At 44.1% G+C, this 16287-nt stretch overlaps 1 protein-coding gene across 1 annotated transcript in view; it reads left to right on the top strand.

Moving 5' to 3' along the window:
* The window catches only part of LOC137421762 (phosphatase and actin regulator 2), a 60741-nt gene extending 44889 nt beyond the window's left edge, over positions 1 to 15852 (top strand). The window contains exons 9-16 of the mRNA XM_068108132.2: positions 3914 to 3957; positions 4347 to 4717; positions 5029 to 5182; positions 5344 to 5399; positions 10109 to 10170; positions 11868 to 12005; positions 13906 to 13982; positions 14096 to 15852. Coding sequence (XP_067964233.2) covers positions 3914 to 3957; positions 4347 to 4717; positions 5029 to 5182; positions 5344 to 5399; positions 10109 to 10170; positions 11868 to 12005; positions 13906 to 13982; positions 14096 to 14111 — 918 coding nt within the window. The 3' untranslated portion in view covers positions 14112 to 15852. The remainder of the gene's footprint in view (positions 1 to 3913; positions 3958 to 4346; positions 4718 to 5028; positions 5183 to 5343; positions 5400 to 10108; positions 10171 to 11867; positions 12006 to 13905; positions 13983 to 14095) is intronic.
* Positions 15853 to 16287: the final 435 nt, after the last annotated feature.

Below are 16287 nucleotides of genomic sequence, written 5' to 3'. Positions count from 1 at the left end.
AATATATATATATATATACACTACATGGCCAAAAGTATGTGCACACCAAAACATCACACCAACATGTGTTCGTCGAACATCTCATTCCAAAATCATGGGCATTAATATTGAGTTGGTCGTCCCCCCCCCCCCCCCCCTTTTTGCTGCTATAACAGCCTCCACTCTTCTGGGAAGGCTTTCCACGAGATGTTGGAACATTGCTGCGGTGATTTGCTTCCATTCAGCCACAGGAGCATTATTGAGGTCGGCACTGATGTTGGGCGATTAGGCTTGGCTCGCAGTCGGCGTTCCAATTCAACCCAAAGGTGGTCGATGGGGTTGAGGTCGGGGCACTGTGCAGGCCAGTCAACTTTTTCCACACCTATCTCCACAAACCATTTCTGTATAGACTTCGCTTTGTTCACGGAGGTATTGTCATGCTGAACCAGGAAAGGGCCTTCCCCAAACTGTTGCCACAAAGTTGGAAGCACACAATCGTCTAGAATGTCATTGTGTGCTGTAGCGTTAAGATTTCCCTTCACTGGAACTAAGGGGCCTAGCCTAAACCATGAAAAACAGCCCCAGACCATTATTCCTCCTCCACCAAACTTTACAGTTGGCACTATGCATTCAGGCAGGTAGCGTTCTCCTGGCATCCGCCAAACACAGATTCGTCCATCGGACTGCCAGATGGTGAAGCGTGATTAATCACTCCAGAGAACGCGTTTCCACTGCTCCAGAGTCCAATGGCAGCGAGCTTTACACCACTCCAGCCGACGCTTGACATTGCGCATGGTGATCTTAGGCTTGTGCGCGGGTGCTCGGCCATGGAAACCCATTTCATGAAGCTCCCGACGAACAGTTGTGCTGACGTTGGTTCCAGAGGCAGTTTGGAACTCGGTAGTGAGTGTTGCAACCGAGGAGATGATTTTTACGTGCTTCAGTACTCAGCGGTCCCGTTCTGTGAGCTTGTGTGGTCTACGACTTCGTGGCTCAGCTGTTGTAGTTTCTAGACGTTTCCACTTCACAATAACAGCACTTACAGTTGACCGGGGCAGCTCAAGCAGGGCATAAATTTGACGAACTGCCTTGTTGGAAAGGTGGCTTCCTATGACGGTGCCACGTTGAAAGTCACTGAGCTCTTCAGTACGGGCCATTCTACTGCCAATGTTTGTCTACGGCAGGGGTTCCCAACCTTTTTTGTGTTATGGCCCCCTTGGCTCCCAGAGCACATCCCCAGCACTCCCCCCCCCCCCCCCCTTTCACGAGGGTCGAGCGGCGGAGCGCGTGTAAGCAGGCTAGGGGGGGTTCTGCGGGCATGCCCCCCAGAAAAATTTTGATTTCTAGATGCTCTGTGGTGCATTCTGACAGGTGTTTTTTCCTTTAATTGGCTATTTTGTTTGTATGAGAATTAGTAAATTATTACGCAGAAAATGTGGAATTCCAAGTAGCCAACATGAACATTTAGTTCCATAGTTTTTTTTCTGTTCCTTACTGGCTCCCAACTACATCGTTTTTGGAAGAAGCAAACAAAGCAACGTCACTCGAATGGTGCATGTTTGATATGAGATTTTAATGTTATCAGTAGCAACACTATGGTCAGCCTAAAATAGAACTGTCACACAAGAAAACAGTATGAAAAGGTTCCAAGTCAAGAATATGTGAAAACTAAAAACCTCTGTTGTGTCTGTATTTAACGCAGTGAGTTTAATCTCACAAAAGGAAACTCAATTCGACAACAACTCAGGTAATCAAAACTAGGGACGCGGTGCATGTGCCGTAAAAGTGAATTAAAAACTCAGTGGGATGGCTGAAATTGCATTTTAGCTACCAATTGGGGTATCTGTGGTTGAATCACAGTCAGGGCACAGCGGAGGTCATCTTCCACGTGGAGCCGATTACGCTGTTTCGATTTGATATTCAACAGCGTGGAAAACCCCGCTTCGCAGAGATAGGTAGACGAGAATGGCAGAAGCACCCGGATAGCTATATGGCTGAGATTAGGGTAGCGACCCATTCCCACCCAAAACTCCGTCAAGCTCTTCTCTTAGAATGTGTTTTTGGCAAATGAATCGTTTTGGAGATCCAGGAATTCATCTTGCATTGCCTCCGGCATGCGCTCCACGCAAATGTTGATGGAAAAAGGATTCCTCACAATTTTTGCCTCATTGTCATCTAAATCAGGAAAATACTTATGAAATTCTAGCTCCAGTGACTGCAGATGCTCAATAATGTCATTTTTCAGTGCGGGATCAAGCTCTTTTCCCATGCTGTCTTGCAATTCAGACATTCTTTCGAACATAGCAATGTTTCCTGTGTTCACTTTCCTGCGCCAGTTTTGGAGCTTGGCAACAAATCCTCTGAGATGATCGTGGAAAAGAATAATATTAGTCGCTCTTCATTTGAGCTTGAGGTTCAGCTGGTTCTGCTGCTCGAAAATGTCAGCAAGATAAGCAAGTCGTTCGTTCCACAATTCTTCGTCGCAATGCTGCAGGAGGTCATGTTTCCCTTGAAGATTCAAGAAATGTTTGACTTCCGCACAAAGTTCAAAGACACGGTTCAGAACATTCCCTTTCGAAAGCCAGTGTACAGCAGTATAATACAGCAACGTTTCATGTTCCGCGTTCATGTCTTTGCACAGCTCCTTGAACATTCGGGTTTTGAGAGCCCCTGCCTTGATGTAGATAACAATCTTGATTATGACTTCAATAACTTTCTTCATTGAGAGAGGGAGAGTCTTACAAGCCAGGGCGTAGCGATGAATCATACAGTGGGTTCCTTTCGCTTGTGGTGCCATCATCTTCACTTTTGCTTGGAATCCGGATTTGGAACCAAGCATGGCAGGAGTATCGTCAGTACAGACACCGCATACATTCTCCCACTGAATTCCTCCCGCATCGAAGAACAACTTCATTTTTTCCATGACGTCGTTAGCTTTTGTCGTTGTTTCCAGGGCACTGCAGAACAAGAATTCTTCCTTGATATCATCTCCCTTGACATAGCGAACGAATGCCAGTAGCTGGGAGCAAGAACTAACATCAATTCATCAAGTTGAAAAGAAAAGAAGCCGAAAGGCGCCGCCTTAATCTCATTGATGATCTGTTGTTTCACATCTTCCGACATGTCACGGATACGACGCTGCACTGTGTTATTCGATAAAGACACCTGTTCAACTTTGCGAGCCTCTGCCTTGCCTAGAACCCGTTCGACAATGAGGAGGGTACAAGGCTTGACGAGTGTCTCCCCAATCGAGTGGGGTTTTTTCTTCTTTGCAATTTCAAGAGAAACTTCATAAGAAGCCTGGACAGTTGCTACATTTTGTTGTTGAAAAGCTCCTCCCTCATCCAACTTCTGTTCCTTTAAATTTCTTTCATGCCGCTTGAAAAATTCGGGATCCTGCTTTGCATGTTGCGCGTGATTCATCTCGAGGTGCAACTTCAACTTGGATGGCCTCATGGATTCAGTACTCAAAACCTTGTGACACAGCACACATTGTGGTTTCTCTTGGCCAGACATGGTAATGGACGTGAATCCAAGCTTTATGTATTCGTCAAGATACATTCTTTTTTTACTCCCAGAAGCCATAACGTCAAATCTGCAATAGGGAAAAAACAAAACAATATCAGTCAAAACAACATCAAAAAATGTTTTTTCATTTTTAGTATATGGTTCAAATTACCCCATGGCCCCCCGAGAAATACACCATGGCCCCCAGGTTGGGAACCACGGTGTTATAATATACTGTCAATATAGAACTTTCATGAACAAATCATGGTGTGAGCAAACTGTCTTGTTTTGCAACCATGTAGTTGTAAAAGATACTCATATCTTTGAGTATACCTTTGTGCCAGTACCACAGCAAAATTTCAACTGACATAAACTGTTCAACCATTCCTCCTGCCACACCTAATCAAATTGTTTATCTTTGCCTCAGGCACTGGAAAGCAGAGTTCACTCTTGGCAGGATGTTAGCCCGAGGTAAGTCTCTTGAATGGTTTGTGCAGATTGTCATCTTTGGCCTCTTGAGGTTTTCAAGATATATGAAACGCTCTTAGTCATTTGTGCTTTTTCCCACCAAGCTATGATGAATATTGAGTATTGAAATGAAAACATTCCTTTACATACCAAGTGAATCGACTGATTGTATCTTTTGACGATCATCTGATACGAGCACAGTAAAACAGTAGTAAGTGACTCTCAGCTGACTGTGGAACCTTGTCAGAACTATGTCAACACCATATCAAAATGACTTTGTTTGGTAAATTGGATCAATATTAGTTTTATGTCTTGTGCAAGTTTATTGGCTTTTATTTCTGTGTAACTTTTCTCCCTCTGCCTGTTCCTCCGGCATCCTTTAAAACATTCAGAATTCCTGTTGCGCAAACGAGAGATGCAGGCACAGTTGCTGTATCGTTACCTTGCTTAAATGCGAGTGCTGGTGCGGCAAAGGAAAAGGCTGTGGCTGGAATTCAACTGTTACGGTCAGGCCTGGGAGCGATGGTTAGTGCTCATGACGAGGATGATGATGCTCCTGTGGGGCCAGTCTCGGGCGTTCGTCTCGAGGAAGTGTTAGAGTTTCTATCACAGCCACACACGGAAAACGACATTGGCTGGGAGCCTGTTGCTCAAGGTCCAAACAGCATTGATGACTCTGATTCAGATGATGGACCTGTTCTGTACAAAGATGATGTAGAAGATGAGCAACAAGAAGAGGAAGATGAATTGGAAGAATCCTCTGGTGTGTGTTTTAATTATGGTAATTGTAATGTATTAGAAACCTCAAGATTCGTTTTATGAATGCTTTGTCTCTAAAGTCCTTTGCAAAATATTCATGAAGTTTATGGTAAAATGTGTTTGCCAAATTATTGTTGGTTAAAAGAGCAAGTCCAAAAGTGATTTATTAAGTGATTAAAAGAGCAAATGATTGGTGGCAGGAGTGGGATTGCAGTAATATTTTAATAATTGGCTGATTCATTTTCGCATTTTGTAAATAGCCTGACCACCCCCCCCCCCCCCCCAACCCCCATCCCACTCCGCAATTTTCTGCAGGCTTGTTGGCAAAAGTGTTCCGGAATGATTCCCTTGCCATCAAGCTGAGCTACCGGGCCACATGGGAAGACATGCATGGAAAAAACGTCGTACCTCAGCAAAGCAACGTGGAGCGCCTTGAGCAGTGGCAGCAGATTGGCACAGCACTCACACGGTATGATGTTTGTTTAGCCACATGTGCATACCTTAAAATAACAATTATATATGTATATATATATTTTAAATACTCTGACAATGTTTGTTCGACTGTTTTTCAGCTGTGACATGGTTTATTCCCATTTGTATGCTTTTAAAATGTTCCACTTCACCTGGCAGGAGGTTGAGTCAGAGGCCGACGGTGGAAGAATTAGAGCAGAGAAACATCCTAAAACGTGAGTGGCAATGTGAGCATGTAGTCCCAAATGTTTTTTTGCTTTAAAAGTCGATTTTCACGAATGTGAGTTTAAATTTGAAGTTCTCACAGTGCTTTTAACTGAAAATTCCTCTACCTATCAGATGCCAAACCTTTGTCTGTGTTTTTTAAGGTTTTTTTTTTTTTTTTTTTGTATACAAGATCGAGGCTCGTGAAAGAGCTAACATTAATCACACAAAAAGACAAACCGACACACAAAACACAAAAAACAAGGAGCGGCAGACAAGATGGGGAGAGAGGGGGAAGGACACAAAAGAGAGGGGGAAGAGGGGGAAGGACACAAACACAACATTTGAGAGCAGGGACATCGGGAGGACTTGGGGGGAGGTGGAGAGGATTAAAACATATGAACACTGCAAGGACTCTGGGGTGAATTACCGGGGGTAGAAAAGATCGAGGTTTTCGATGGGGGACGATAAGAGATGCTGGTGAACAGCTGTTTTAAAGACCTGGAGGGAGGAGTGGGATTGAAGGGAGTGGGGGAGTTTGTTCCAGAGGTGGGAGAAAAGGGGAATGAAAGAGTGAAGGTGAGCAGAGAGCCTAGACTTTGGCAGTTTAACCAAAAGAGGGTTGCAGGCAGATCTTGTGCGACCTGAAGGAAGATTGGGGGGACAGAGCACAGAGAGAGCTGGGGGAGCAAGGCCGGAGAGGAGTCGGTAGAAGACAGAAAGACCACCAACCGGCCTGCGGTGAGTGAGTGAAAGGCCCTCGGCGTTGACTACATCGCAGGAGATTCCAATGATTCTGAAAGCTTTGGCCTCAACAGCGTGAAGCCGAGCAAGGTGTGAGGCAGGAGCACCAGCCCAGAGGGGGGAACAGTATTCCATTGAGCTGCGGATGAAAGCCTTGTATGTGGTGAGGAGCTCAGGTGTGCCAAGGAAGGACTTCGCACGACGGAGGATGCCCAGTCGGCGACTGGCTTTGGAGGCCAGCTTGGAAATGTGGTTTTCCCAAGAAAGATCATGGCAGATAGTGAGACCCAAAAGCTTGAGCGACAGAACTTCTTGGAGAGGATTGTTGAGAAAGTAGATGGGAGGGTTGTCCAGTCGGTCCTTTCGGAGAGACATTGTAAGAGTGTGAAATTTGTCAGGATTGAAAGACATGTTCCACTTGTTTGACCAGTCTGTGATTTTGTCCAGGTCTGCAGAGAGTGAGGAGGCTGCAGACTGCCGATCTGAGGGATGAGGAATGGAGCGACAGAGAGTAGAGTCGTCAGCAAAGAGATAGAGAGGATTTTCAAGAGAGTCAGAGAGATCATTGATGAAGACCAGAAAAAGCACAGGGCCCAGAACACTACCTTGGGGAACTCCAGCCTGAACAGGAAGAGGAGATGAGAGAAACCCATTCAGGGCCACACGTTGACTACGACCAGAGAGGAAGTCCGCCAGCCATGCGTGGAGATTTCCATGGATACCAAAGGAGGAGAGTTTGGAGAGCAGAGCAGGGTGCCAGACCGTATCGAAGGCACGTGAAATGTCAAGGGAGACAGCTCTAATTTCCTGTTTGGCGTTGAGGACCTCCATCCATTGTTGAGAAAGCAGAAGCAGCATGTCCAGAGTAGAGTGACCAGGTCTGAAACCAAATTGATGATCAGAGATCAAGCCATTGGAGAAGAGGAAAGATTTAATATCTGAAGCAATGATGGATTCCATGACTTTGCTGATAATTGGGAGAAGGCTGATTGGTCTGTAGTTGCTGGGATCTGTTTTTGCACCTTTTTTGTGCAAAGCGGTGATGTTGGCTGATTTCCAAGCAGATGGCAGATGACCTTGAGCAAAAGAGAGGGTGAAGAGAACAGAAAGGCCGAGTGAAAGAGCAGAAGAACATGATTTTAGGACCCGTGGGCTGATGCCGTCAGGACCAGTTGCAGAATCAGAGTCGAGGGTTGACAGAAACTTTTCCACCTTGTCAGGAGGAAAGGACACAGAGTCCAAGAGCAGATGGGTACGACTGGGTACGGTGGGTGCAGAGAGGGATGGGTTTGGGACACAAGATTTAGAGGCAAACACAGAGTTGAGGCATTCAGCTTTTTCACGTGCGGAGTCAGCCGTTAAGCCGTTTGAGGTGAGGGAGGGGATGGAGGGGGAACAAACACCAGAAACAGATTTGACCAGACGCCACCAGGATTTGGAAGAGGGAGACAGATAAGAGAGTTCGGTCTTGAGAATGGTGAGATATTGTTTCCTGGCTCTCCTGAGGGTGGACACACACTTGTTTCGGGCTTTGTGAAAGGAAATGAGATTTCCTTCCGTTGGATTTGCTTTCCAGGAGATGAAAGCAAGTTGTTTCAGGGCAACAGCCTCACCACAAGATTCCGTGTACCATGGACGGGAGGAAGGGTATGACAACTGAAGACGAGATGGTATAAATCTGTGCATGAGAGAGAGCAATTTACTTTGAAAGAATTCCCAGGATGAGTTGATGTCAGAGGCGGTAGAGATGGGAGACCAGTCCAGATGATTGATGGCTGCTTGAAGACCGTGCCAGTTGGCCTGAGTGAAATGCCAGACTCGTCGACGCTGAGGAGGCTCTCTGAGAATGGTCAGAGAGATGTCCACTTTGACAAGCACATGATCAGATGAGCCGATTGGAGCAGAAGAAGAGCAGCTGACATTTTCAGGGAAGTTTGTCATAACCAAATCCAGAAGAGAAGATGCTCCGTTGACTGAGATCCGGGTCGGGAAATTGACAGATTGTGTCAGTCCCAGTGAGTCGCAGAAGTCCTTTGCTGAAGAGCCATGGCTGGTGAGAGAGGTACCCACACCCAGCCAACTGGCATGGTGACAATTGAAATCACCACATATGAGGAAGAGAGAGTTGGGATGGGTAGATAGAAGTTGGTCCATATTATCAGACAGTGAGATGTAGATGGAGTCATCGCTGATTGGTGGACGGTACAACACACATATGAACAAAAGGTGGGAGCGAAGGGGAAGCCGTAGCCAAAGGTATTCCTGGGGGTGAGGTGGAGAGAGGGCAGTGGAGGGCGAGTGAGGAAGAGAGTTTTTTATAAAGATAGCAACCCCACCTCCAGGATGAGGCTCAGGTCTATCATACCGGAGGAGGGAGTAACCTGGGAGAGATACCAAGGCATCAGAGACATCATGAAGGAGGAAAGTTTCTGTTAAGCAGATCACATCTGGTTTGTCAGAAGCAACCTGTATGGAGAGGTCAGTCAAGTTTGAGCGAAGGCCCCGGATGTTTGAGGTCCATACCGTTAATGAAGAGGAAGGGGGAGCATCGGGTCCAGAACAGGGGGGGGGAGGGGTAGGGTAAGATGTGGAAGAGGAGGAAGAGGTAGGGAGAGCTGTTGAAGGTGTGTCAGAGATTTCAGAATAGCTTGGAGAAAGGGAAGAATGGGGCGGACAAAAGGTTTGATGGAGATTGGGTGAGGCACAGTGAGGTGTTATTTGAGGAGGGGGAAGAGCAAGGCAGAAGGTTTGGGGAGATGAAGGTGAAAGTTGGAAGGAGGAAGAAGCAGGGAGGATGCTTTGAGGAGGAGGGGTGAGAGGGGAGTCTAGGAGGGGAGGAGCGAGGGAGAGTCTCGGAGGGGAGGGGTGTGGGAGGAGTTTAGGAGGGAGGGGAGGGAAGGGGCAAGGGGGGAGATTTGAAAGGGATGGGTGATGGGGAGGATTTGGAGGGGAGGGGTGAGATTGGATTTTGAAAAGTGAACGATTCATGGGAAACTAACATTTTTTGCAAAATGAGTTTGAGACCTTCGAGTCAAAAATACGTTTGAGGACACTGGAGGAGGGATGGAGTTCTGGATAGTTTAGGGAATGTAGAAAGGAGGAACTGTAAGAGATGGTATTATATATATTTTTTGGAATGAATAGATTTGGTGAGCAAGACGAAAGCATCCTTTTGTAGGAAAAGAAGAAAAGGGTGTTATAATATATGAGAGAAAATAGTTGTTCAGGGGAGAGATTATACATTTCTAACCGCGTGATCGCGAACGAAGAACGAACGAACAAAACGAACAACAAATAAACGAATAAGACCTGGGAAGGAATTTTTTTTTTTGTGAGTACAGATATTAAACAAGGAGGTACTGGGTGAACGACTGGTACGAAACAGAGAACGAAAATAATTTCAGCGCATTCGACGAATCGCTGAGAGAAAAACAAACCACAAGGTCGGAGACGGTACGGTAGTCCAAGCCTACGAGTACTAGGCCGCAGAATACTCGATACCATTAACCGACGATTGTGTATACATGTACGAAAAATTAGCACCGAAAATTTTCCAAAAGATACGCTATAGGTACATACACCGAAAGATAGATACAGTCTCGACAAAAACACAATTGAGAAATATCACTTAGCTTCGAAAGCGTGAGCGCATGGAGCAGCTTCGAAAAGACGTGACCTCGCCATCTAGGTTGCAGTGAGGTTGCAGTGATTGTATCCCGAAGCCAAGATTTAAACACACCCCCTGATGCTTCCCTTGTTTATTTATTTTTCTCGATTCTATTGGCCATACTGAAGAAAGAATTTCTTAACAAGGTGCATGCACTTTAAATTAATTGTGGATTAAAAAAGAATCGTCTTAAAACTGTTTGTAACGTAGCTTGTGACGTAGTTTTGAACCCGTGACAGGCCAATTTTTCTACTTGTATTGGTGCAATCGAGTTGGAGCATTTTGTGGCACATCCCTGTGCATTTGCAGAGAGAAATGAGGAAGAGGCGCTGGAAGAGAAGCGAGAAATCAAGCGGCGTCTCACCAGGAAGGTTGGAGCTAGTAATCTTCTTTTTCATCCTTTTTTAAAAGGAACTTGTCGTTCCCCACTTTTTTGTGTCTGAGTCCTGAGAATTGACGCACAAGTTATATTTGTAGTTGCTAATTGATGGAGAAATGTTTTGTATTTTTGTTTACTTGGTCATTGTTACCCTCGCCAGAGGAGAGGGTATTGCATTTGAGTCCGTCTGTTTGTTTGTTTGTCTGTTTGTCCGCACAGAATAAATATGATTTTCTCTGCAACCGTTGGTCCGATTGACAGGAAATTTTTATCAGAAGTGCAACTCCACCTGTAGATTTTTTTTAATGATAATTATGATGTCATAGGTCACGTGGTGCGGCCGCCATCTTGGAAAAATCGAAAAAAATTGCGCCTCTATCTCGGAAGGCGCTGAATAGAAAAATTTGAGACATGGCCCATTGTAAAGAACTCTCCATGGGGAATAAAATATGTCAATGATGATGTCATAGGTGCCTCCATTATGACGTCATAATTCGACAAGTACAAAACTTCATCCAATCGAGATGAAATTTCTTGAGCGCCATGTCGGCATAAACTTGGATTAAAAAAATAATAATGATGACGTCATCGGTCACGTGATTCGGCCGCCATCTTGAAAAAACCGAAAAACTTTGCACCTCCATATCTCCGAAAGCACCGAGTAGAAAAAAATTGAGACATGGCTCATTGTAAAGAACTCTCTATGGGGAATAAAATATGTTAATGATGATGTCATAGGTGCCTCCATTATGACGTCATAATTCGACAAGTACAAAACTTCATCCGATCAAGATGAAATTTCTTGAGCATAATCTAGGAAAAAAATAATTATGGCATCATCAGTCACGTGGTTCGGCCGCCATATTTGTTTTAACACAAAAGCCTTAAAAACCACTGAAAATACATCCTGGTGAGGGTTTGAAATCTCTGATTGCTCTTTTTCTTGTTTAATATTGCATTATACTTGTGTGCGTATGAGTGGAAATTCCTGCACTAACCTACAGAGGGCAGTATCAGCGGCTCAGTCGTGCACTCAGCCAATGGTGCTGCCTTGTGCGGCATTCAAAATAAGTCTAAGCTGGCATGTGATGCAGCCACTTGAGTAAAAGATCAATTTTGAGCTTGTCAAACGAGCATATCGGTGAAACGAGTCAGTAATTAGTTAGGCATCCCATGTTGCAAATTACACGAGTGTACAATGTGTCATTCATCTACAGAATCCATTTTCCGTAAAACTATCGTGTTTGTCTGCTCATGATGTCCAAAATGGCTTGCACATATTGCTTTTTTGAAGACCCAAACTCAGGAATGATGACGTTCTTCCTGTCACAGCAACAACCGTCGTATTGCGGATAATTGTTTTGAAGGGATTTTTTTGTGAAGCCATCATTTGGAATCTGGTTCACACCAACCAAAGTCTTGTTTCTCATTAATATGCAAAAACCATTCTAACCGATATTGGAATCTCCATCATTTTGTTAAACTGTTTGGTGGTTTATTTATTATTTTCATGCGATAATATTGCATCTCTTGTTGCACAGTGAACTTCACATAACGTTTACCTTTCTTTGCGTGTTTGTAGAGGTGTAAATTAAATCTAACCTTTTTGAAATCAAATGCTGGGAGTAAACAGGTGTGTATCCGAGCACCATGCAAAGCTAGCAGTTTGCCATTATTTTCTGCTGACAGCTGAGCACGCGACCAACAGTACGGGAACTGCGCGAGCGCAAGATCCTGCGCTTTCATGATTATGTGGAGGTGGAAGACGTACAAGAATACGACCGCCGTGCAGATAAACCCTGGACGCGCCTCACACCTGCTGACAAGGTAACATGCCTCAAGTGGTCCTGCAGCCTTTAAAGCAAACACATGCCATGTTTACTTAGCTTGATTTTTTTTTTGGCAGATTGCACACTTGGAAAATCCTCTGGTGTGTGTTTTAATTATGGTAATTGTGATATACAGTCACGTGAAAAAGTAAGTACACCCCATGTAAGGTTTTGACTTTTTCAACATATTTCAACATACAGCTATTTGATCTTCATTTCAACAATATTGATAGATAAAGGTGATATAATAAAACAAATATCATGAAACATTTACATTTTGCAGTCCATTGTATAATTTAAATAAACATAAATGCAAATTTCACATGTGAAAAAAGTAAGTACACCCCTACATTTATCACTACTTCAAATCCCTAAAATTAGAATCAGGTGCACCAGCTCAGGTGTAAATGATTAGAACATCGTTAAAGAGGATCTTGGAGGAACCCATCTTATTTAAACCTCAGACATTTAGTTTGGTTTGCTCTTTGTTGTTGAAGTGTGCGGCGTCACCATGCCTAGATCAAAAGAGCTCTCTGGGGCCTTCAGAAAGAAGGTTACAGATGCCTACGAGCCTGGGAAGGGATTTAAAAAGATCTCCAAACAATTTGAAATCAATCATTCGACTGTCCGGAAGATCATCTACAAGTGGAGAAGATTCCAAACAACTGCCAACTTGTTCAGGCCAGGCCGCCCCAGCAAGTTCAGCCCGAGAGCAGACCGCAAGATGCTGAAAGAAGTCTCTAAGAACCCCAGAATGTTACCATGGGACCTACAGGTAGCTCTTGCCACTGTTGATGTCAAAGTGCACGAATCTACCATTAGAAAGAGGCTGCACAAATTTGATCTACATGGGAGGTGTGCCAGGAGGAAACCTTTGCTGTCCAGAAAGAACATCAGGGCAAGACTAAAGTTTGCAAATGAACACCTCGGCAAAGACCAGCACTTCTGGAACAATGTGCTCTGGACAGATGAGTCAAAGGTAGAGCTATTTGGCCATAGTACCAGAAGACATGTTTGGCGAAACCAAAGACAGCATTTGACCACAAGAACCTGATACCAACGGTAAAGCATGGTGGTGGAAATATTATGGTTTGGGGCAGCTGTGCTGCATCAGGGCCTGTGCAGCTCACCATCATAGAATCCACTATGAATTCTTCATTGTACCAGAGGGTGCTTGAGGATAATGTGAGGCCATCTGTCGGAAAGTTGAAGCTCAACCGAAGGTGGACCTTGCAACATAACAATGACCCTAAACATACCAGTAAATCCACCAAGGAATGGCTGAAAAGAAAGAAATGGAGGGTTCTGGAATGACCAAGTCAAAGCCCAGATCTAAATCCCATCGAGATGTTGTGGGGGGATTTGAAACGAGCTGTGCATGCAAGAAACCCCTCAAACATCGCACAGCTGAAAGAATTCTGCATGGAGGAGTGGGCAAAAATTTCTCCCAGTCGATGTCAGAGACTGGTAGACAGTTATAAGAAACGCCTACTTGAGGTTGTTTCTGCCAAACAGGGCAATACCACCTATTAGAGCCAAGGGTGTACTTACTTTTTCCACATGTGAAATTTGCATTTATGTTTATTTAAATTATACAATGGACTACAAAATGTAAATATTTCATGATATTTGTTATATTATATCACCTTTATTTGTCAGTATTGTTGAAATGAAGATCAAATAGCTGTATGTTGAAATATGTTGAAAAAGTCAAAACTTTACATGGGGTGTACTTACTTTTTCACGTCACTGTATTAGAAACCTCAAGATTTGTTTTATGAATGTTCTGTCTCTAAAGTCCTTTGCAAAATATTCATGAAGTTTATCAAAAATTTAGGTTTCAACCTCTCATTGTTCTGGAGTGTTGTGTACACATATGCCGTGAATGATTTGGGCAGGCTGCCATACGGAAGGAGCTGAATGAGTTCAAGAGTACAGAGATGGAGGTACATGAGATGAGCAGACATCGGACTCGGTGAGAGCTTTTTGTCGGAACTATCTTGCGTTCTGCACCTATTGTTTTATCCCAAATTTTCCGAGAAAGCTAAAGGATAACCCTGTGTGCTTTCCACCTCCGTTTCCCTCCAGTTTCCACAAACCTTGAAATGTACTGTGTAACAATGCCTACGATGAACCATGGCCACTCGTCTCAATTGCCCACAACGCGGGGCATTTGCTGAAGAAATCGTCGTACCTTTGCAGTGACTTTCTACTTTCCTGTCATGCCTAATGCAGCTGTTTTTAAAACTGAGGTTTTTGTATGCCCTGGCACACACCAGCACATGAAGAGGGGTTCCTCCACTGTTTTAGAGGCATCTTCTTATTTGGTTGTACATCATTTTGTGTCGTCCATAAGGATGCTTTGTTGCTGTTCCAGAAGTACTTGTTTTGAGTGCGACTGTGATGTCGGTTTATTCAAGATGATTCTACGAAACCTTTTGATGACACTGCACTGATGATGTGGAACGGATAGTCAGAGTGGGAGTGTGGAACCAATGTAAAGAATAAGGCCACGTTTGCATACATGGTATGTAGATGGTCCCCAATCACACGTCGATACCCCAGATGGTGGAATGTTCCTTTGCCTCTTAATAGAAGTGCAGGTGGATTCGAGTACGGGGTTGACGATTGCACGGTTTATCAAAATGGTGAGCACGATGCCAGTCTGCCTGCCAAACGATTGTTTGTTTTCACTATATTCTCAATGTCAAGTTTATTCGTAACCATTCCATACGACAACTAGTTAAAACAAGAGCTCACGGTGTAACCTTCACGGTCATATTTTTGTCACACGGGAATTGAACAAACGAGGGCGAATTTAAGGTAACACGATTGTGCCTTTTTTGTGTGTGTGGAATAGTCTTAATGTAGATTTGCTGAAGTTGGACTCACACTTCCAACGTCGGCGAGTGACTTTATTTCTGCAGTATTATTGCTTTTGGTTTCAACCTCTCATTTAAGAATGAAACTTCTGCTGACTCGGTTTGTTTACAAATGCAACAAGGTTGACCATTCGCAAAACACTCAAATATTTCTATTTTTTAAATAATTGTAACGCTGAACGTGTGGTCTTAACTTTCCGAGGCATTGCAAGTGAAGTCGGACGAAGATGGCCATTTTGGTCCTGCTCGTTTTATTCGATGGAGTTGGGGTCCGAGGATCAAAATGGAGGTCCTGATTTTGATTGCGTCTGCGCAGCCGCCTGCCACTGTAAAGGCTTTCAAGCCGCATATGATGGCGAATGGTGAGCTTGTGCTAATTGACTGCAATTAACTCGATGCGTGTGCGTTTTTGACCCGTTTGATGATGAACGAGGTAACATGGGGGTTAACCTCCCACTGCAGGTGGGCATATCAAATTAGTTAGGGAGGAAAGCTGGGAGGGTGGGGTGTGCGGAGAGGAAGGGTGGGGGCGGTGTCCAACTGACCAACACTTTAGCTATGCCAGCTGTCTTCAGGTTTAGAATATAATGATCTGCATAATTTTCTTTCTTTTTTGTACTTTAATTGTATTAAATCAGATTGTAAATGTTGAACTTAATTTACCTGTACATGTTGTGAATAATGATTGCATCGTTTGTACTTAACCCCATGCAGGCAAAAGTTATCAACACGGATCCACATGGATAATCCGAGTTTTTATTCCCCATCTTGAAAGCGAACTGGTTTCTTGCAATAACATGTCACAACCTGTTTTCTAACGCTTGTATCTAAAGCTTTTCCTTTTATGTTGTACAGGTGCACTTTATCCTTTCTTTTCCAAACAGTACAGTAGAGAAAGTGCCTTATTTTAAATATTGCCAATTTGTTATTGTGCTTTGAATAAACATTTTAAATTCCCTGCAATGCAAGCCTCCTCCTCCTTTTCAATTTGAGGGCAACGCTTCTCCGAAATGTTCACGCGTGTCACTTCCAACTTGCTTTTGAGGAACCTTCCCTTGATATGGTGTGATAAGTCAAATCCTTTGTGGCCTGTCTTGTTTTTTTATCTGTTGTTAGGCTCGTGATGTTTTAGTGCCGTCGTAGCTTCCCTCCCTCTTTTTTTCTACAGTCTAAGGCTCACGGACGTGTTGTCGACAAAATCATGCAGACAGACATTGGACAACACCGGACTTGACTTTTGACAAGAGGTGAGCACAGCCCTTGATTTTGAGGGAAGTAACCAGACTCTGTGAGCGTACGCTCCGAGTCTGGGAGGTCGGTGGTTCAAACCCTGACTGAGTCATACCAAAGACTAAAAATGTATGTGCTGCTTCCTTGCTTGGCACTCAGCATTTAAAA

The sequence above is a fragment of the Myxine glutinosa genome, chromosome 2 (assembly GCF_964187855.1).
Source record: "Myxine glutinosa chromosome 2, kmMyxGlut1.1, whole genome shotgun sequence".
NCBI classification, from domain to species: domain Eukaryota; kingdom Metazoa; phylum Chordata; class Myxini; order Myxiniformes; family Myxinidae; genus Myxine; species Myxine glutinosa.
The sequence above is the reverse complement of the archived record's forward strand: the minus strand, read 5'-3'. Positions and strand labels throughout refer to the sequence as shown.